This window comes from Lepidochelys kempii, chromosome 15, assembly GCF_965140285.1.
Source record: "Lepidochelys kempii isolate rLepKem1 chromosome 15, rLepKem1.hap1, whole genome shotgun sequence".
Classification (NCBI taxonomy): Eukaryota; Metazoa; Chordata; order Testudines; family Cheloniidae; genus Lepidochelys; species Lepidochelys kempii.
Genome location: NC_136394.1, coordinates 18,234,655 through 18,258,309, shown reverse-complemented (window position 1 = coordinate 18,258,309; position 23,655 = coordinate 18,234,655). Strand labels below are relative to the sequence as shown.

Genomic DNA, 23,655 nt, shown 5'->3' with positions numbered 1-23,655 from the left:
GGTCACCTGATGCTTTTTCCTTTTCTTGGCTTCCTGCTGCTTCTACGGGCCTCCGGATTCGTCACTGCAAGCAGGAGCCTGGAGGCCTGAAGCCGCAGCTGGGAACAAGGAGGAGGAACCAGCCTAGCTGCCTCTACTAGGGCTCAATGTTACGAAAGAGGAGGAGTAGAGGTGTCAGCCACAGAGAGAGAGTAAAGTCCACAGAAACAGGCAATGAGGCAGCTCCATAGCATATCCAGAGGGAGAAGAGGACCAGGTGGCTGGACCATCTGTCCAGTGGAGAAAGGGAATCAAGTGGTAGAATAGCGTGTGCAGGAGAGAGGAGAGTAGGGGCTCAGAGACATGGAGAAGTATGGACCGGGGGAAGGGAGTGGATTAGAGCAGATGGGATGGGGGAGATGAAATGAAGAGCAAACATAGACACTATGGTTTAGTTGTACTCAAAAGGGACAGAATTTATGAAAGCTGCTTAAGATAGATCAGAGCATTCTCAGTATTGCTGCTCCATGCAAGCGGTTAGTGCAGTTATCACAATGAAGAATGGGAAGTGGTGGTGGTTCATGCAATCACTGGCCAGCGTAGAGGGGGTTTGCTCGGTTGTGAGCGGGCGGAGAGGTCTGGCTGCACAATCTTAAGTGGGAGGGGAGGTGGTGCATGAGACAATGTCTGGCCCCAATTCAAGATTCCTAAGGGCAGGTCTACACTTAAAATGATGCATCAATTCAACTGTGGTGCTTAAGTGAAGACACTCCTATGCCAACGGAAGAGTTTCTCCCATTGGTGTAGTTAGCTACGACCTTTCACGGAGGTGGATTATGTCAACAGGACAAGCTCTCCCGTCAACATAGCGCTGTCTACAGTGGGGGTTAGGTCGGTGTAACTACATCACTCGGCTGTGGATTTTTCACACTCCTGAGCGACGTAGTTATGCTGATATAAATCTGTAGTGTATACCTGGCCTTGCAAGCGTCTGCTTAAGTCCCTTGAGGTATGTCTGCACGGCAATCAGAGGCTAACCTGTGCTGCCAAACTTCTCTTCTATTGTAATTTACATGAGCTAGATGAGAGCTACCTTGGGTATGTCTGCACTTGCTACAGTCACACCTTTGATTGCAGTGTAGAAATACCCTTTGAAGTCAGACTTAGGGCATGGCTACACTAGAGTGTTTACAGGGTGGAGCTGTACCCATCTCCCATCGGCTTAACTACTTCAGCCCCTGTGAGTGGCAGTAGCCATGTCGGTGGGAGAAGCTGTCCACACCATTGCTTATGTCAGTGTCACTTACATCTCTCGGGGGGGAGGAGTGAATAAATCACCCCCCTGAGTGACATAAGTTACAGGGACATAAGCTGTAGTGTAGACATAGCCTTAAATTCTGTACTGGATAGGGATGAACTTAAGCACATGCCCGATTACATTTTTGCATCGGGGCTTCTGCTAAGATGTGGGCCACACTATGAATAAATGTGAGAGACCCTACCTCAATTGAAAAGAGCTATTGAACCCCAAACGCCCACCCCCAAACGCACAATATAGTTGGTCACAATTTAAGTGTTAAAATAGCCTTTGAGCCAGCACCTGGAAATGCTCTTTGACTGTTACAAAGTGACGGGGGCAGCAACTTGGAGAATGCCAGAAAATAACTGAAGAGGTGCTTAGTTGTAAAGTTTCCACCCCAAAAAATTGGGTTGGGGGGAAATCTCACAATGTTACTTATATTACATTACACATAATCGCTCGCATTACTTATTGTGGCATATTGTTTCCTTCTACAGAGTTCTGCTCAGTCGCTTTCAGGAAGAGGCTATTCCGTAAGTCATTTTACAGCTAATTCTTTCACTATTGTTGCTGTTGATTGCAGAGGTTTATATTACCTGTTGCATATCCACTGACACTAAGGGAATACAAAACATGAAAAATAAGCTTTGAGCAAAGCACTGTCTTGTGTTTCTATCAAGAGACACCTTCTACACACAAGAGAACGCTGAATTGCCTATTTTCAGGTCTCTTGAATTTTGTTTTCTTCATGGTTTTTTCCCCTCAACAGCTTTTGACTAGTCAATCAAGTAATGAAAATTAAGAAAGAAAAAAGGAGGAGATTTTTTAAGATAGATGCCTCTCTCCCATTGATTTTCTAACTACCCTTTGTGCCTTTGAAAGTATTCCACCCAAAATGAAACCAAACACATTTTAAATTCTCTTGCTGGCTAACACTGTGCTGTGTAACTGATCAGAACAGAATAAATCTCACTTGATTTGAAAACGGGGTAACATGATTGTTTTTGCCTCCAGTAAACCAGGATGCCATAATTATAGGCAACGTTATAGGCCCTGAGGTTCAAAAGTAGATGCATACAGATGCAGTTCCACAGTGGTGTTTAACTGGCCATTTGTATGTGCAGATACTCAAAGTTATTTGTATGCACAACAATGGTATTTTTCCATGTAGATGTGTTGCACTCATTTGTACATGTGCCTTGCACTCACCCACCTGAAAATTGGGCCTACAAGTGTATTGTATGGAATTTATATGAGACAAGAGAGACACAGGTGTATGATGTTTATTTAAGACATCACTAAAGTCCTGGATTCAGATTACACACAACTCTTAGAAGAAACGTATGGCATTTAGATGCATGTAGTGACGTTGCTGGTCTCCTATCAAGTCATGTGTTCTCTGATTACTGGTGCAGAGGTTGTAAAGTGAAGTTGTATGATGATCTGAATTAGAAGTGTGTTAACCCATTTAACAATCCCTACATATACTAACTGGCAGTAGTCACTCCTGTTGTAAGTTCTATCATGACATAAGTTTTACCTTCTAGGTGAATGACCCGGAATGTGTGTCTGATATCAAGAGCTGCTTCCTTTTAACAATATAATTTAAAAAGGGGGGCAGGTTGTTACATATTGTTTATGAAGTTGGTGTAACATCCCGACACACAGTCTTTTAAAGTAATTGAGACTGATTTTTTTTAATGATGTATGTTGTACATTTGTCCATTTGACACGAGGGAAAGAGAGAGAGAGATTATTTGAGTAACGTGATGGAACTTGTGCGCGTCCAGCTGGTGTGATGTACACATTAACTTTGGGAAGCTGTTAGATGTGTCCCAGTTTCAGAGTGACAGCATCATACATATATCCTCTTGTGACAGAGGCACAATGCAGCGTCAAGTGCATTGGCATGATAGTATCATATGATTTGGAGTCTAAAGGCTTTATAAATAATATTTTGGATACTTCAGCTGATGTTTTGTTTGACATGTTTGACATGCATCTCAAATATCTTGCAGTCAAAATATTTATTGTATCTCAGGTGAGTATCATTGCTTAACTCACTTGCTGCATGAGATCTTTTGCTCGAGCATGAAGACTCAAATGTACATGTGCAAAATAGAGCAGTTAATCTCCCATACAAATGAAGGGCTGGATCCATCTAGACTAAAAGCTCTTTAGGCTATGTCTTCTGTAAAGTGCCATGCATGCCTGTGGCATTATATAAATAATAATGAATCGCCTTCACAAATTTTATGTCTGGGAATTAAACAATTTCCCATTGGCCATAACATGGGTTTCAAAATCTGAATGGAAAAAGGCCAAAGGATTGTTCAGAAGCCCCTAAACCAATACATCATTGGGCGATTTTGTCTGTTGCTGACTGAAAATAAATCTTTTTTTTTGGTCTTTAATAACTGATCTTCAGAAATTATTTATCTCCTTGTCTGAAAACTGGTTTTGTTCTGTAGTGGTAGAGTCTCATTTAGCCAACCCAGACCTTCTCAAGGGAGGGGTGTGTTCTTAGCATCCCCGAGCAGTGTTTTGAGATCATGAGTAGCCTGAGCTGGAGTTGCTTTTCCTTCTGGGTTATCATTTTATCTGTTAAATTGCCTTCTGCCTCACCACATACCAGCTGCTGAGGCTGATCATTTCCCTTAAGACTATCATGCTATTCTAAATTGATCCAACATAAGGCCAAGACTATAGCTTCTAACACTGCCAAGATCCCTTTGGCCCAAACTTAGCTTGGAACCTGACTCTCCCAGGTGGCACTAAGATGTTCTAACCACTGACTCAACAAGACTGGCCAAGCTAGAGATTGTCCTTAATATATTGCAAAGGTTTTATTTTTACAGGGAACTTGCTGTATATTAAGCACTAAATCAGTATTTTGGCTTGGCCTTCTGTTTATATCAAAGAGCCTGTTTGCCAGACATGATGAAAGCATGTTTAAAGCATAGCATTCACAAGAGTAAGACAGTTTCTTTTACTTGTGCCCTATTCTCTTGATACTTGTGATGGCTTATGTTGTTAAAGATTGTCACTTACAAAATGGTACATAGTTACTATGCAGGGTGGTTGCTCTGGGTTTCACAAAGAGCTGGTTAAATATCATAAACTATTTTTTACATTACATATTAGGGTTTGTTTTTTTTAAATGAACGCGCTTTGGATCTGCACCCTTTTGTGTTCGCTTTTTTCAATTATCCTTGCAGATGAGTTTACTGTCAGGAATGTTCATATAAACAACAAGTTTATAAGGAGATAGTTACTGGTAAGAAGATAATTTGAAAACCAGAATCATGAGCATTTGCCAAAAACCTTATTCAAAGATTTAAGCTCATCCAGTCAGGAAACAGAATGCTATGTAACCTATGTGTCCAATCGCAACATCTCAAATGTTGAATGGGTGACAGCTTATATGAAAACTATAGACCAAAGACAAGATTTTCAAATTGGGAGCCTAAAGTTAGGTAGAAAAATGAATTTAAGCATCTATACAAGAGACCTAATTTTCATTTGCTGAACAGCCCAGCGACTCCCACTGACTTTACTCCTAAATTGGAACATTTTGACCACAGAACTACTGGTGGAAATTGCTGGGCATATAATTTCACAGTTTGTTCACAGATAACTAGCGATGAGAAAAAGAGGTGAAATTCATTGACTAACATGTTTGTTATGAATTTACTGCTCAGCATAAAGTTTCAGACAATGATTAATTTTACCTGGTACAACAAGGTTATGCAACATATGTAGATGTGTGGATTAGCAAGCTGTTTATCTCATAAGCAGTGTAGCATGAGTTTTTCATGCCTTTTTCTGTTGCACATCAATTGTGTATTTTCTCTGTGTTGAGAAATGGAATGGTAGCATGTTTTTGGAGGGTAATAACTTACTCTCCATTTCTTTATTTTAGCAAGTATGTGATAAGGTATTATGCTATGCCTCTCATGCACATGGCTGAGATCAGACATTTTAGATTTCAGCCATTCTGAGCCAGAAATGTGTGTTTCTTGCAAGCAGAAAAAACAGATATTTTGGGTTACAACTTAAAATAGGCAAATCCTCTTTCATACATTTTACTTGTAGGCGTGGAAATTTTGGGAATGCTTCACTGATCCTGTGTCCAGTTTCTAGATTTCACTAAGGTTGCACTGTGGAGCATTTTAAAAATGTATTCTTTATAGTTATACATTTGTTTGACACAGTGTGTTTAGGAACTAGTGACAATGAATACAATAACAAATTTCATGGACTATATGAACACAGCTAAAATGCCTCAACTGTTTGAAATGTAGAGCATTGCATACAGATAAGTCTAGGCTAAAGTTGTGCTTGGCTCATTTTTGTACAAAGGAGAAGGGGAAGAGGCAGAAGTGGGAATACATGGTAATAAAAAATCTTCAGATAAATCATGTAGCTTGTTTATAGAACATCTGTATAGCTGTTCCTCTTATGAAATGGAAGGGGATAAAATGCAGAAGAGAAGAAACTTGAAAGCACATGGCAGATCCAGGTTCAGTGAACCAAGTTGTTTCTGGGTATCCGCTGGAACAAAGTGTTGAAGGATGGAGCTCTTTGTTTATTTTTTTTTGGTGCTGAAATAAGCTTTTTTTAAACTAATAACAATAACATTCACTTGGCAACAAACGCAGCTGATTTTTACTCTATGCTGCTGTAAAATATCAAACTGTGCAGCCTCGTCAAATTCCTGGCAGCCCATTACCTCTTTTTTTTTTTTTGGAACACCGGAAACCAGTATCCCAAAATAATTTATATTTGAAGATCATGTATATCAAGGTATGTCTAAAACACATAAGGCTCACAGAGAGAGATCTTGAGATGATTCTTTCTCTGTTTGGGGCATCCAAACTCATCGTGATTAGTGCACCTTCCCACCATGTTGTGACTTCTCATAAAAGTGAAGTACGTATACAGACAAAGTTAGAGCCAAGCATAATATAGGCAACCACTTACAATTTTCCTGAATGCACATGTCCACCAATACTCCTGATTCTTGCTTTCTTGCTATGGAACACATCTGCAACTTTGCTGTAGACACTTCCTGAGTGTAGAGTCATTCCTGTCAAATTGTATTGAGATATTGAGAACGGGTTTCCAAGCAATTAGTGGCCATCTTTAAAGCCCTCTGGATCCAGTTATCTAAGAGACTGCTTTTACTCTCTACTCTATCTCAACAGTTAAGCTCTGCTAGGATAATCTCATCTGTCTGTGTTTGATCCTTGGCTTTCCAAAGCTTAGAAGCAGGACATTGCCAATTTTAGGTCCTGGATTTGGCTCTTTCTGACTGTCCATTATAGTCAAGTTGGTCAACTTCTGATCACTCTGCAAGGCTTTTTTATTCATGTCAGGCTTTTGCTGAATGTTGGTTTTTTTATTTCTCTTCTGGTTTCTCTCTCCAACAGCTTATTAGCTGGAAGTGTTAGATCAGTGTTAAAGCCCAAGTCATGTTGTAATAAGAATTATGGGCTCAATCCTGTAAGGTACTGGGCACTTTCAACTTGCATTGAAGTCAGTGAAAGTTGAGGATGCACAGCACCTTACAGGATTGAGCCCTAAGTAAGATGATAAATAAATAAATAAAACTGGACAAATAAACATAGTCCTGAAGGGACTGAAGAAGCCACTAAATTCATAATGATATTCCAGCTAGCCTCTACTCATCGGGTGTTCTTAGTGCCTCAGCCTGAAGGGGATACTCTTTATTATAGCCACATGCAGAACTTCCCTTGATATGCTTTCTACTGTTCAGAAATGAAATCCCTGGAGGCTGGCCTTGATGTAGTACTTTGCAATGCCACGTTCTCACATCCCATGGTTATCATCTTGTCATGTCCTCATATTCTTCCCGCCACAACCATGCACATTCGATTGGCCAATTGTTGCACTTCGCCAGGTCACTGAAAGAGCCTTTGTGCACAAGCAGCTGGGGTCATAGGAAATGCTTCATATTTTGAGGCTATCTGCTGCACTCACAGGTATTGGGGCCAGTGCTGTAGTCCCACTTGATCATTACATCTCTAGACCAGCTAACTCCAGCATGGAGTCAATTTAAGGTAATGGCAGGTAGTCAGGGCTGATCTGTAGCGGGTGGGAGGTGCTTGACTGGTGGGAACTGGAGCCCACAGGTTACAGGGTCGTTCCCTACTTTTGTTTGCCATAGCTGTACCCTTGTCTGTTTGAGTGACAATGTTAGGGGCTTAATGGTGGTGAGAAAAATTTGTTGTGACTTCAGTTGACTCAGCATCAGTGTTGTATCACATAGCGGATGTCTTGGATCTGTGCGTTGCATTGTGCACTCGACTCTCCTAGCAACTTTCCAGTGTTTATCAGGAGGAGCAATATCTGCGAGGCTACGGAGGCTGTTGACATGGGTAGGCTTAAGGTATCTTGTAATATTGCAACAGGCAGTTAAGTAGAGGGTTTAACTTTTTTGCATAAGGGGATCGTGCCCAAACTGCACAGGCGTATTCAGCAGAGAAGTAGCAAAGTGCGAGTGTAGTTGATCACAGAGTCGAGGGGTCTGCACCCCACTTTGAAGTAACCAGGTTGCTGAGAGTGTTGTTTTGTATGCTAACCTTGGCTTTAGTTTTCTCAATGTGGGCTCTAAAAGAAAGTGTGTGATGGAGAGGAATACTGAGGGATTTATGTAACAAGTAAGTTTTGTCCCATGCCAGCTATTGTTGAGTTCACATTTGACCCCTCGGTTTTTTAAATGGAATGCATGGACTTAAACCTTTGCTGGGTTTGCATGCACTTGGTTGGCTGCATAGTACTTATGTTAAGTGCATTCACTGGAGTACTCTCTAATATGCCAGCCTCCTTGTGCTGTGCGGTGACATCTGTGTAGATAAAGCACCTTGTGCCGGGATAGCTTGTCTGGTCATTTGTGTAGATGTTGAATAATGTAGGTGCTAAGACACTCCCTTGTGGAAGGCCCTTCTGTTGTTGTCATTGGCCCCGTTTGCCACAAAAGTGCACAAAGGATTGTCTGTTCTCCAGCATGGTCTGTATTAACTTCATTGCCATAGTACCTTGGCAAGAAACCCGCAATGATTGACTGAGTCATAGACAGCTGAGAAATCAACAAACACCGCTCTTGTCATCAGTCTCCTTTTATATCCATCTTCGATATATTGCGTCCAATTCAGAAGCTGTTCAGTGCATGACAAGCTCAGTTGAAAGCCAGCTGTTTTGTTGATTAAAAAGTGGTTCAATAACTAGTGTAACAGTAGTCTCTCAAACAACTTTAAAAATCACACAGGATTGAGAAGGTTGAAAGGGTTTTTTTTAAGATCAGATGGTTCCTTACCAGGCTTCAAAAAGGCCCCCATGCCTTGATTTGTCGCCGGATTTTCGGTATCTTGAGCTGGATGAGACGGATATTGAACATAGTCTGGAGCCATTTCCATGTGTGTGAGCTGAAATTTTAGATCTGCTGTTTGGATGTCATGTAGGCCTGCGTGCCGTGATGATGAATGTACTATGAGATAGATGGAGGAGGGAGATGCCAGGTTAGACATCCAGGATGGGGCTCTTGCTCCTTGGGATGAAAATACAATGGAAATAGTTCATTCAGCCAAAAAGGGGATGGACAAGAATGGGAAAGTGCCCCAGTCAGTTAGAGAGAAGTGTTGATGGGGTTCTAAACACACTCCTATCCAGTTCTCCTCATCTGGGAGAATAGTACCTGTTACCTAGGGATGCTGTGTGTTAAATGTGGAAGGGAATACTTGAGACTCTAATACAGATGGAAAAAGGTCTCCTTGGGGATGGGAAAGAAAGACTGTGCCAAGACTATTCTTTTATAACTTTTGTGCTGTTTGTGTGCACTGCTAGAAAATCCCTCCTGTCTGTGTGCACTGCTAGAAAATCCCACCTGTCCTACAGTGGATTTTCTACCGTGCGGGTTTAATTCCATAGGCTAACTCTGAGTTCCTGTTTTTAAAAATTAATAAATAAGACTTCCCCATCCTGGAGCACAGGAGGAATCTTCAAGGTCCAGGACTATAACCGCACATCAATCTGACTCTAAAAAGGTCTGACAGTTTTCCTTTATTAGGTTTCCAGACACACCCATTTTATTCTGCATGAACCTGGTTATCCTTGTGTTGGGATTAGCCCAAACAAGCCCTTGTTGCTGAATAAATGCTCTTAGTTTGTTGTATGGACTTCACTTTTAATTCATTGTGCCATGTGAGATCTTGAGTCAAGCTGAATTCAGTGGAGGTATGTCGACATAAATCCACTAAGGATCTGGCCCGTTGTCTTTTTGTGATACTTCTACAATCTGGGAATTTAAATGCTGCTGGAAAATTAGCACACTTCGCATTCTGGGCACATGAAGGGCTTTTGGAGTCTTTGAAAAACCCCATGGAAAACCTAAGTCTAAATAAATAAATAAATAAAATAAACTCAAATACTTGAATTGTACAAATAGGGATGTGCATGGACTTTACTAACACACATGTCCTTTAAAAATTCCCTTCTCTCAGAATCTGTTTCCTATTAAATGACATTCTGCTTTTAATTATGATGAAAAGTCCCATAAATTTTCACTCATCTCAACAGCCGTAAATAAGCACAAAGGGCCCTTGCTGGCTAAATTTCAGTCTGTCTGAGTCAGTGGCATTGGCAGAGGGTCTGATTGTGAGGCTCACAGAGCAGCCATATTGACAACATAACAGATACACAAGGGCACCCCTTTGTTTATAAGACATGAGCATAATTGGATGACGTTGATTTACATAAACCAACAAGCATTAATGCAAGAGCAGCCAGCTGACATGGCAAGACTCTGAGATCCCCTCGAGGGACGGGTCATATGACTCGTCTCTGATTTTTACCACATTTTTAACCCACTCCCCCTCCCAATGGCGTGGTGGGAATCCTATCTCTAGTCTGACTAGAAAGCTATGATTATTATATAAACAAATTTCCAGAAGGTCCCCCCATTAAGCACTTCTCCATAGGATAGCCTAGCTACCCACAGCCCTTGCATACTGGAATAAAGAGCTGTCCTAAATCCATCTTGAATTCACTAGCCTGGAAAGGATTACATTCTGCTGAAGAGGAAAGGCAGAGGGTTTTGAGGAGATCTGGTCTTCATTTTTGGACCTTTATGATTAAGAATGGCCTAAGGCGGTTATGTTGTGTGTATCTCATAGCTTTTCTTATGTAATAGGTCAGCATGTTTCATTGTCTTCGTTTTCACATTGTTTGTCCTATGCACTCTTCTTCTCTGTTTCCAGTTTTTCCTTACTTCCCTTTCTGTTTTAAAAACAAACAAAAAACAGATTAGCAATTCATCTCAATCAGGATCTCGCATGCTTGTCTGATGCTAATGTTGCACTAGACAGTGGTGTCATTTGTGGGGGAGTGGGGCCTTTAGATTTTTTTATTTCATTCTGTCACAGGGTTGTGTGTGAGCTATGACCACACAGACAAAAGTTTTATATACCCAATCCCTGTGGACTATACAAAAGCAGAGATGGCCTATTTATTACACTTCATGCTGTGGTGGGCTTATCAGAAGAAATTAACATGGTGGGGGGAATTTATCAGCTTGTTTTATCTCATATCTTACATGTTTTTATTGAAACCTACACCCAAAACCGCTGAGTGAAGAGAAGCAGCAGAGGAAATAACAGTGACATTAACCCAAAACACTGGCACAAAAATAAAAGAAAGGGAAAATGATGTGTTATGTTGGTCTAATTAACAATGGAATAAGAAACAGTGGGGGAGGGGAAAGTGGTCCAGTAACCCTTGCATATACTGCGTTTGCCTAAGAGAGTGTAAGCTAACGTATCAGTTGACATATTAATCGATAAAGATGATTTAATTGTGTAGCTCAGTAAATTCTCTCTCCCCCCATGCACACAATTTTTGTTAGCTAGTCCCCAAATAGGTGTGTGGTTGTGTTTTCCATTCATTGAACACCAGCCACAAAATAGTCTGTAGTGGAAAACAGCTGTTTAATTCTTGTCTGCACTGCAGATATGTAGGTAAAGTTTCACCTGGTCTGACTCTGTCCTTCCTGCTCCATCCCATCTATCTATATGTATGTTTGTTTGTTAAAGGCCCGAGGCAAATCTTCCTGACCAGCTCCATCATCTCCCTAACAGAAAACAAGGTGCAGCTTTGCAGCTAAGGAGACAATAAGCCCGAGTCATATCTCACACCCTGAAAGGTTTCTAATAACACCTTAAAGGTTTAACACAGTATTACTAAAGCTGCAAATTGCAAAAATAAAATAAATAAAATCTAGTGTACTACATGGGCTGGGATGTTTTCCCCCTACTGTTGCAGACTGACTGCTATTTAACAAGCCATTAAAAATGTACAATACCTTGATATATGCAGTTGCATCTTCAGAAGGAAGATAACATTCCATTCACCAGAGGATGAACCTAAGTACAGAAATTACACTGCTTTCAGCTTTAAAAGAAGGGTGGGGTAAGCATGCAGCTCAGCCTCACTGGCTTCAGTAAGAGAACAGCAGCCTGTGATCCCCAGAAGTGGACCAAGATTCATGGTCTACCTTGCTCTGAATGGCTAGGAAGGGGATCTTTCAGCCCTTGGATGTGAGGGAAGAAGAGGTAGTGGGGGATTTGACTGTGGGGATTGGATTTTTTCCGCCATATGAACTTTTTTGTTAGAGGATAAAGGCGGTAATCCTTGTCAGCTGTACAGGATGCTGTTTGCACAATACTAGTGTTTTCACTTGCCACCTTCTTAGAGATCCAGCTTCCCATTTCCTTGTGGTTAACTCCAGATACATACGGTGTGACTTGATTGGCAACTTCTCTGTTTTATGGCATATAAATAAATGGAAACATAAATGACTCCTCCTTAAATAACACACAGGGACTGACTTCATCTCGCAAAAGCCAGAAAATTCAGGGTAGGGGCAGAAATTTATACTATTCCCTTTTGCTTAGTTATTGCATCAAATGTGAGTCACCCATGTCTGGGAGACCCCCTGCAATGCAATATGGTGACCTATAAAGCAAAATATTTTGTCTTTTGACCTGGCTATTCATTATGGTGAATGACTCTAGTGTATATTTCGATTGCATGATCTAGAAGTATAGTAATTGCGATGCTGTAAAGCTGGCTGTTCTTAATCCCATATTAAAATATTCTAGTGGTGCCAGGCTGATTTCTTGAGGGAATTTTTAACTGCCAGTTTAAAGTGTCTAATATCGGTTTAGATTTCCACTGGTACTGGCTATAGGTGTGATCATAAGTCTTTTACTGCATCTGCTTTCTCATCTTTTCAGACAATCACAGAACAGGAACTCAGGAGCGCTGAGGTCTTCTAAAACTACTTCCAACAATCTTAACCCTATTTTGTTTTTGTGTGACTATTCTGCTACTTTATCCTGGTTTAGTAATCTCCTCCTGGCATAGATACAAGCACCCAGAGCTTCTTTTGATCACCCCCACAGTCCTTCTGGTTCGTACATGCTAATGACATGGCTGCTGCTTTTGATTAGAAATACATTTTATAACCTGCTGTGGGGGGGTTGTAACCTGGAGGTCAGTTTCAAGCACAAACTTGCTTTTGATTACCATTTAAGTTACACAACAAAAATTCCAACTAGTACTGCAATGGCCAGCACTTTCTTTTCTTTTCTTTTCTTTTCTTTTCTTTTCTTTTCTTTTCTTTTCTTTTCTTTTCTTTTCTTTTCTTTTCTTTTGGAGAGCAGGGGCGGGGGGGGGGAGAATGCTGATGAGCTATTTATTTGTTTTCATCACATCTCTGCTAGGTTTTAAGGAAGTTCAGTATTTTATGGAAGCCTTCCAGACACTGTCCTTTCAAGTTAGTTGTGACTTGCCCAGAATTCTGCAACTAGAACAATAAACTGGCTGGAAATTCACATGACACGTGACTCACAATTGATGGTTTCCAGAGAAACCTACTCTAACTTTTAAATTTGTTTCTTCACCGTCTTCTATCCCTCCCCGTGTTGTATGATGGATAGTGCATGGTCCTATACCCCTCTTCAAGCTGTATATTGACTTACTCCATATTTTTCTGGGCATTTGTGGCCCAGACTCATAGTATTTTAAGGAGTTTTTAGAGGATGACAGATTCACGGGCTACATTTTTTCTTTTTCAGGAAGCTTCACAACATTTGTAGCCCTTGTGGAACATGTCAGGAGTGCATAGGCTCCAGGTGTCTGGAAATGCCAGCTGAAGTCACGTTGCATATTCAGAGCAAAGTTTTGTTCAAACAGAAGTTATGGGCTTGATGTAAAAATTACTGGGTGAGGTTCTTTGGCCAGGTTATGCAAGTGGTTGGACTAGCTGATCATAATGATCTCTTCTTGCCTTAATATTTATTAATCGATGCATTTTTAAAACTTTATAATTAGTTCAATATCCCTTTGGCCAAGGTGTGGCACCCTGAGCCTTGTAGATGCAGGCTGATATAGTACTGCACACTATATTACTTTATATCATGATGCATTATGGGCGTAGTAAGGGCACGTGGTAAGGAGTGAAGGAAAAATGGTGAAATGAGCTGGCTAAACTGTGTGTGTGTGTGTATAAAATGCCATTGCCCTCTATTGCAGTGGATCAAAACTGCTTGACTGTGTCTCATAGGCCCTATATCACTAACAGCTGAGTAAATCATTAATGACATATAATTTTAATAGAGGTTGTTTATAGACTTTCACCTCTCTTTCTGTTTGCAAAACGTGATTTATGAATCTTTCAAAATTATTCATGAATTTGTTGGTGAACTGATTTTTCCTCTGTGAACCGCTCATTGTGACAATTCATCGTTAGAACTTTGGAAATGGGGCTGAGCTGGTTAGTCTCTAAGGTGCCACAAGTACTCCTTTTCTTTTTGCGAATACAGACTAACACGGCTGTTACTCTGAAACCTGTACCTAAACAGTGTCACATTGTTTCTGTGTCATGACTAGGAGATTTAAGGCCTGGTACAATGCAGTGGGAGTCCTTTTATTGTCTTCACTTGACATGGGATCAGGCCCTTGGGTGATTAACCAATACAATGCAAATTTGAAATGAGACAATCAACTACAGTTTGAAATTCACTTTCAGAGAATATTTGTGCTTAAGATTCACCTTTTTCTGAGTATTCTCGCTAGCAAAACTTGAGCACTCGAGTGTTTGATATACACACACATGCAAGGGTCACGGTCAGTGTCAGATCAAACCTCATTTTCCAATTCACAGAACATTTTTTCCCCACTAGTCACCCTGCTCTTCTTAGCAAGCCAAAGGTCCTTATAAGATTTTCGCCCAAGTCGTAGGAGGCTGCGTTTGTAGAGAAAGTGGTGCGGATTCTTGAGTGTTACAATGTCATTTGAAGTGACCATGAAGTGCCACATAAGTGACAACTGTGAACTCCTTAAGGGGCCACAGATGTGTTCTAACATTAACACACGCACACCCTTAAGGACTTGCTGGCATTCTCCTCGGAGCCCTAACTTAGTTAATTTCTAGAAGGCTGGGGTGTGGGGGAAAGTGGTAAATGGTTCCTGTTGACAACACCACACACTAATGTATGTATGTCATATGAGGAACCTGACAGCTTGTTTAACTAACTGAGTCAGTTTCCTGCTCACGATTCACTGCGAGGTGACATGTGATTGTAAGAGCACTCAAACAGGAAGTTGTAACTTCACCAAAACTGTTTCGTTATCGGTGCAATATCTGCGGTCAGTCCTCTGTACAGCTTGTGGCCAGCTTTTGGTTAGCAGAAAAAGACACTTTGAGCTGAGCTGGCATCAGTTCCCACCTACTTAATCAGTTAAGCAGTGAGCTGTGTGGTTAAGACAGGTCCCCTGGTTGTTTTGTGGATTTCCAGTGACAGGAAGGTTGAGACGTGTTGAGTGGTTCAGACAGGAATAGCTTGGTTATCTGATGGTCACCCCAGAGGCTGATAAAATTATGTGAGCTCTTTTCTGAGAAGACATAAAAAAAAAAAGCAGAAGCTGGTGCCTGTAACCACCTGAAGAGTTTACAACGTCAGGGGAAATTTTACTTATCTTAAATGGCTCAAAGCTGTTAACCCATCTTCACCACTGTGGACTACAGTAGCGGTCTTAAGATTTGCAGTGCAGAAAATACGTTTAACAAACTGTCACATAAAATAAAGCTATAAAGAAAACCAGCATATCTTTCGGCTTGTCTACATGGGCACTTTACAGTGCTGCAACATTCTTGCTCAGGGGTGTGAAAAAGCACCCCCCCCCGCCCGAGCACTGCAAGTTTCAGCGCTGTAATGTGCCAGTGTAGACGGTGCATCAGCGCTGGGAGCTGCGCCCCTCGGGGAGATGGTTTTTTTAGAGCTCCCCCAGCGAGCTGCGCCGCGACTGCACAAGCCACGTTAAAGTGCAGCCGTGGCAGTGCTTTCGCATTGCCAGGGAAGACATGCCCCGAGAAACATTATGGCTAAGCCTTTCAAAAGTGGTTTTGGGTGCTTCAGTTTTTCAGCCAACCAACTTGAGACGCATCAAAGGGCCCTGATTTTTAGAGGAAGCATGTGCCATGTATTCTGAAAATCAAGCCTCTTAAAGATTCCCAGGTTGAACATTCAAAAGCTGAGGCATGCAGAATCACCAGCCCTTTTGACAATCTGGGCTGTAAAGTCCACCTGTAGTATAAGGGCTTTGTGTGTAGGATGGTGCCCACAGAGAGCTAAAGGTTTACCTGCTCCTTCTAGCTGAAGAAGCTCTCCTTTAGCTCAAATGGTAGGACTGTGCTTTTAGAATGGAAGAATGGGGATTCTACTCTCATCTCCCCAAGTATATGCAATTCGTCTACTGATGTCTCTTGTTGATAGCTCGTGGATTTGTTAAATACCCCAGATGTCAACTGAGTTTTTGGTTTTGCATTAACAGGTGAGAATCCCGCACTCTTCTCTGTCGCCTATGGATGGAATTTTCAGAGATGCTCATGGGAGATAGGCGTACAACTTCCATTTAATTTCAGTGACGCTGGGTGGGCCTAACTCCCTTCGGCAAACTTTGAACATTCCCGTGTATATTTTTAAACGTGAGCAGCAGCGGTTTAAAGTTGTGCTATGAAGTTGGGAACAGGGAAGCACTTGACAATGTCCTTTTACCGCGTCAGTCAATCCTGGATGTGCATGGCTCAGCTATGAAAGTACAGCACGTGACAGGCCCCTTATGCAGCTTAGCCTCCTTGCTCCCTTGAAAAAAACAAACCAACCTGCACTGTGGGCATGCTCAGTGCCCTGATGGGAGTGCTTTCCTTCGGCCTCTGGAATCTTGCTCCCTAGACCTGTCAGGGAGCTTTGCCCACTGCTTCAGGTGGAAGGAATAACCCAAATAGTTCAACAGCTTCTATTCTTGGGGCTTATTAAGAAGCTGCATTGGTGGCTTCTCAGATGAGTTTGGTCTAGTCCTAACTCAGAGGGTAGTAGCTGTGGCATTGGCCTTTGGGGATTAGAATACAGAAAATGGGGACATCATTCTGGCTGCTAGGGACACTGGATGCTTCTCTATCCGTTCCACCTTGTGGGAAAGTCCATTGTCCAAGTTTGATTATGCAGATTGGACAACAGAATATTGGGTCACGATAAAGCATAAAGGCATCAAGCACCAAACAGAGGAATGGTGTAATGTGACGTCTCCAACTGGATAGTGAAAGGCCTCTCCTCTGCTGCAAATCTCTGAGCTAAAGTGGACAATGTTCTGTTTCAAAGAGAAAAAGAGAGCTGGGTGACCTTGAGCAAGTCACTTCACCGATCTGTGCATAAGTTTCCCCACCTATAAAATAGGGACAATGACACCTCGTCTGTATAGTGGTTTGAGATCTACTGATTAAAAAGCACTGTAGGACAGCTGGGTGATATTACTTTATTGTGGGATCAGATGATGTGGTCTATGAGTTATAATCATGTTGATTGTAATAACAGACCATCATTTGTTTATATATTTGCTACTGGGTTTCACCAAAAATAAATAAATAAATGTGTGTTTGTTTAAGATACATCTATAGGATGGGATGTGTCCTTCTGCTTTGTCTGCTCACATTGCAGGGCTCAGACACTCGCAATGACAGCCATAACAATCAATGGGTTTCTGACTCAAAGCTATTTCCTTTCCTGGCACAGATTACGTCTGGTATGCATAACGTGTTAATTTAACAAAGCAGTTCTTTTGATACAGCTTTAATTTTGTACCAACAGCTCAGAGGCAATGATGTACAGATTATATAGTGTCAGTTTCCCAATTAAAGTTTTACAGGAAAATACTGTGTTTTTGCTTTAAGCCTGCTTTGAATGCTTCCTTCTGGCACTTGTGCAAATGAAAACTGTGCTATTGCAAAGCATCCATTTGAAACCTTGAAATATTTATTGAGGCTGCATTGAATACTGAAGGAGGAATCTTCCTGTAGGCTTGTTGATATCTGTCATATGCATATATTTTGTAATCAAATGTCGAGAAGCTTATTGTGTTGTTTTTGTTGTGGTTTATTTTTAAAGGAAAAATATTTAGCACATTAATTTTAGAGCTCTCATGAAATCTTATCAAGAGTGAGACTGTGTCTTTGAAGTATAGCCTAATAAACATGAGGCTCCCGTTAATTATTGTGTAGAACAGTCTGTAACGAAGACTAAGCTGCTGCTCATCCAGTAATGTCAGTGAGTATTACAGATGTTGCGGAGACTGCCTATCCAGAGTATGTGCCTTTTGGGCAAAAGGGTGTGTGGTTGGAGAGGTTAAAAGGAAATGCCCATGATTAGAAGCTTACACACAAACTGAATGGTTTCAAAGTAGCAGCCGTGTTAGTCTGTTTTCACAAAAAGAAAAGGAGGACTTGTGCAACCTTAGAGACTAACAAATTTATTTGAGCATAAGCTTTCATGAGCTACTGCTCACTCGATCGGATGCATTCAGTGGAAAATACAGAGGGGAGATTTATACAGATAGAGAACATGAAACAATGGTTACCATACACATCACTTAAGGTGAGCTATTACCAGCAGGAGAGCGGGGGTGGGGGGGAAACTTTTTGTAGTGATAATCAAGGTGGGCCATTTCCAGCAGTTGACAAGAACCTCTGAGGAACAGTGGGGGGTGGGGTGGGGGAATAAACATGGGGAAATAGTTTTACTTTGTGTAATGACCCATCCACTCCCAGTCTCTATTCAAGCCTAAGTTAATTGTATCCAGTTTGCAAATTTATTCCAATTCAGCAGTCTCTCGTTTTTCAAGTCTGTTTTTCAAGTTTTTTTGTTGAAGAATTGCCACTTTTAGGTCTGTAATCGAGTGACCAGAGAGATTGAAGTGTTCTCCGACTGGTTTTTGAATGTTATAATTCTTGACATCTGATTTGTGTCCATTTATTCTTTTACATAGAGACTGTCCAGTTTGACCAATGTACATGGCAGAGGGGCATTGCTGGCACACGATGGCATATATCACATTGGTAGATGTGCAGGTGAACGAGCCTCTGATAGTGTGGCTGATGTGATTAGGCCCTATGATGGTGTCCCTTGAATAGATATGTGGACACAGTTGGCAACGGGCTTTGATGCAAGGATAGTTCCTGGGTTAGTGGTTCTGTTGTGTGGTTGCTGGTGAGTATTTGCTTCAGGTTGGGGTGCTGTCTGTAAGCAAGGACTGGCCTGTCTCCCAAGATCTGTGAGAGTGATGGGTCGTCCTTCAGGATAGGTTGTAGATCCTTGATGATGCGTTGGAGAGGTTTTAGTTGGGGGCTAAAAGTGACGGCTAATGCCATTCTGTTATTTTCTTTGTTGGGCCTGTCCTGTAGTAGGTGACTTCTGGGTACTCTTCTGGCTCTGTCAGTCTGTTTCTTCACTTCAGCAGGTGGGTATTGTAGTTGTAAGAATACTTGATAGAGATCTTGTAGGTGTTTGTCTCTGTCTGAGGGGCTGGATTAAATGTGGTTGTATCGTATCGTAGAGCTCTCCCGCTCTCCTGCTGGTAATAGCTCACCGTAAGTGATCACCCTCATTACAGTGTGTATGGTAACCCCCATTGTTTCATGTTCTCTATGTATATAAATCTTCCCACTGTATTTTCCACTGAATGCATCCGATGAAGTGGGCTGCAGCTCACAAAAGTTTATGCTCAAATAAATTTGTTAGTCTCTAAGGTGCCACAAGTACTCCTTTTCTTTTTACAAACTGAATGGTGTTTTTCAATCCCTGATAACAGGAGACCAGTGGCTGTTACTGTCCATGTCTCCTGTAAGTCACAGAAGACCAACCATTTCAGAAATAGTCTGAGCTGCTCGGTCAGTCTTCAGGAAGTTGCTCCCCAAGTGTTGTCCATAGAATGAAACATTTTGAGGACCGAGTAGTGGGGTAGTAGGATCCAACACTTAAGGGACAGCGTAAGTGACAACAAGCAAATGCCATTGTCCTATAGCATTTTCCAAGTGATTAGTTGTTGTTTTTTGTATTCTGGTAGCACTCACAGTGTGCTGCTAGGCAGTTCACACGCACAGAAAGGCACATCACTGTCCAGAAGAGTTTACAGTCTAAGTGTAAGTCGTTTGATCAGAAAAAGCATTGAAAGCATCTTTCAGATTGCAGTCCATAGACATTTGGATTGAACCATCGTTAATTCCATGCATTTCCTCAGAAGGTGCAGTATGCAAATCTTGGAAACTCAATTTTCAAATTTAGTCTTTAGAAAGAAGGGCCATGTCACTCAAAAGAGAATTTTTCAGAGGGGCAAAAAAGGGGGTTTAGAAATTGGCTACTCTTGCTGGATGGGGAACATTGTGTGTGAAAATGCTAATGACCCAGAAGCGATAGAATCAGGATGACAACTTTTTGGTTTCTGCCTGGTGTTGTTTAACATTTAATGAGAACCAAAAAAATGTTCTCTTCTGCTGAAGGGAGAGGAGGGCCATCTATCCTGTTTCCAAAGTGAAGTGCTGCAGTCTCATGTGTTTGGCACTCTTTTTCCAGCAACCTCTCTTTTCTATTGTTTGATAATCATGCACTCCTTATTTAAATCTTTTCTTTCAAGCTTGGCTGCATCATGTTTGTACCATCTACATATGATTCCTTTTGTATTTAATTGTTTTGGAACAGACTGTCTTTATTTCTATACTTATAATTCACAACAAACACACACCAGTGTTTCTTAGCACACATGTTTTCTTCAAATATTTGTCTTAAAAAATAAAGCTTGGCTGGGCATGCCAAAATCAGTCTCATTATCTCCAAATGGATCTCTCCTGTTTACAGAAAATTGCAGGGAAATGAAAGATGCTGTTTCCAATAAAGACTTCATGTTGTGCAATGTTAGAAGATAAGGCAAGAATTGATTAGTATTTCAAGGAAATTGGAGAAGACACAACAGGTCCCTGGACAATTTTTTGGTTAAGAGCTAGCCAGATACTGTGTAAACTTTACAGGGCATCTAAAATATATATAGAGAGAGATTGTATCCATTATTTCTTGGATCAGATGCTGGAGCAGAAGATGGTTATGATCTTACAATAGAATATAGTTTTGGTCCAAAGCAGAGAGAAAGAATGCTGGAGGGGTGGAACAGGCATATAGACTAAGGGATTATGTAGGGACCATAGTGGAATCTAAATAAAACAAATCTCCAAAATGTCACAGAATTTTTGTGTCTCTCCTGACATGCATCTCCCCCCCCCCCCCAAAAAAAGCACTTATGTGGAAAATAAAAGCCAAGACGTTTATTTTCAAAACCAAGAGAAACTGATTGTGCAGCAGTGTTTTATTTCAGTGACTTTATTTCTGTAAAGGCCAATGATTGATGTAGAGTTGATAATTTCTTCTGAAGGATGTTAACGCTTTAGACTGGCAATTAGTCTTTGCACCACTGACTAGCTGCATTATGATTGGCTTACAGAACAAAAGTATTGTGTGTATTTTAGCCTGTCAGAAATCAGCTTCTCCATAAACTTGCTGAGTTTTTAAAATATTTTTAGGAAACAAGCAAGCTTTTGGTTGTCTGAAGAAATTTTAACAAAGAAAAATACCTCCCATCATTCAGCTGTTTGGTTAGATGGCAGGATGTGAAATGGTCGTGGCCTTTGGAACATAGTACTGAAATCCAGATGACCTCACAATATACTGGAATTCAGTGCCCTAAACCTTTGAGTAGCTATTGGAGATCTGAATGAGGTATGTAATAGTTGAAGTTAATTTAAGCATCCTACTTTGAATGAAGTATACATGGTCAAGCATGCATAAAATGGCGTGAAGTGTAATGCAAATGAACCTGAGACTAATATGGCATATAGGAACCAGGGAGCTGGTATGCTTTAAAATACAGAATTCGCATTCTAGCCATCTTGTTGGCCGAAAGTACTATGACATGTTATTGTGCCACAAGATCTAATTGTTTAACAATCCCGTTCAGGTGATTGGATCAGAAATCAAAACCAGCTTGTTGGCAGAGGGATGGCAGTTCTGCAATGAAAATTCATGGAAGGCAGCTTGTGTTTTCACAGTGTACAGATAAGGAAATTACTGGAGAGCTAGGGAGAGTAAGTAGTGGAGGAAGTGGGTAAAATCATGTGTAAATACGCAGAAACAAAGCTGCTTGCTGCTCTGACTGCCAGTTGTCTGTGTAGTGTGCTTCTGGGCCAGCAGCACAGATGGTAATCTCTGGGACGTGGTATGAAGGGTGCAAATGGTTCAAAATGTGAATGGTAGGCATGACATCTGGCAGTTTCATTCATTTGTGTTTAAAATGTGTTGTGAATGGCAAAAACAGAGCGGGAAATGTCCTCAGCGGGGCATTGAGTCTACTGCTTCATATTTTGATAAATCATAGGTATGTGTCTGTTCCATGTTCTTCCCATTGCCCTCTTTGGCAAGCAGTTTCCTGAGCCTCCCTTCTACCTCCACTACTCTACAGGCCACTTTTCATCCCTTTGTGCAGGGAGGTGGATGGGATCATAGGAGGATTTCTTCACCTGTCTACAGGTGACCAACAATGAGGAGTTACAGAGGTCCCAAGTAAATCCAGAACGTGCCACATCTATCTGTCTCAGCAGGAGTACAAGGACAGTGGTGTTGCCAACTTTTGCTATCTTACTACAAGTCTTCCAATATTTGGTATTTTCCATAAAGCTCCAACCCCTGGTGGCAAGTGATTTTGTCAGAATCTTCTTTTTCATTTAAAAGAAAGCGGGGTAGGGGAAACACCCACAACAAATGTCTAGCCCTTGTGGTTGTGGAGGAAAGGTTGAAAATGGAAACCGTAGGGCTATAAAACCAGAAGGCACATAAAAAGAACACAAATGTATTTTTTTTAAAGTGTGATTTTTCAACCAATCTCATACTTTTTTGGTGGTCCTGACTCATGAGTTTTGATTGCTTGGGGCTGGCCATGCTGGTGGAAGCATGTAATTAAAGATTGCATCATGAAGGGCCAGACTGAAAGTTGAGCATGGAGCCTTAACAACTGGTATTTCCTGATTCAGACATGCGTAGCTATGTGACCTTAACATTCTCTTGTTTGCTGTAGAAAGGGGATCTCAGGCAGCTCTGTCTCTTATTCTGTGCTTGTACCATTCCTAGCACAATGACACCCTAATCTTAATTGAAACCTCTCGACTTTGTTGTAACAGAAATACCACTAATAATAATGAGTAACTTTTCATGTAAAGTCTTACAGTGAGGTTGTTCTAGGTATTCAGTCAAAACATCCCTTGGGTGGAAGTGGGAATTGTATGTGCATAGAATAACTTGTAGAAATGGGGCGATTGTTACATAGGTTTTTAAATCAAGTAAAAATCAGGATTATTTTTGACATCTGTCGATCCCCTTATTGCCATGTGTTTTTATTGAAATGCTGTCTGCTAACCCCACTGTAATATAAGAGCTGTCAATGACTCCATTATACACATAGATTTTATAACTTGACTGAAGAATTTTCTCTTGCCTGCAACTCAGCCTGACAGTCAGCTTGCTCTTGTAGCCATTTGAATCCAGAATGGTACAAGCCAGTTAATGATTTTACAGTCTGTGCTTTTTTTGCTCACTTAATAAACATTACTCAAAATCGGCTTCTTTTTTCTTCAAAGTCACAGTCTTTAATGATTATAATTCCAACATCCTGTATGTTAACCAGAAGAGGAAGCACAGTCCTGTGTTTTAAAACACAGGACTAGGAATCAGGTGGTCTGAGTTCTATTCCCAGCTCTGTCATAATCTTATTCTGTGATTCTGGGCGAGTCACTTAAGAGATTTGTGCCTTAATTAACTCTTCTGTGGGATTGGGAAGACCCTCAGGGTGTGCTGCTAGGCCTAGTGAATACAGAACTAGACTGGGATTCCAGAGACTTAAGTTCTATTCCTGACTCTGCACTGGCC

At 41.2% G+C, this 23,655-nt stretch overlaps 1 protein-coding gene across 11 annotated transcripts in view; it reads left to right on the top strand.

Moving 5' to 3' along the window:
- FBRSL1 (fibrosin like 1) overlaps positions 1 to 23,655 on the top strand; it is a 763,476-nt gene that overhangs the window by 384,398 nt on the left and 355,423 nt on the right. For 9 of the 11 annotated variants that reach the window (XM_073313632.2, XM_073313638.2, XM_073313635.2 and 6 more), the window contains exon 4: positions 1,777 to 1,812. The exons of the other annotated variants lie outside the window; for them this stretch is intronic. In XM_073313632.2, the coding sequence (XP_073169733.1) occupies positions 1,777 to 1,812 (36 nt within the window). The remainder of the gene's footprint in view (positions 1 to 1,776; positions 1,813 to 23,655) is intronic. 11 annotated transcript variants of the gene reach the window in all.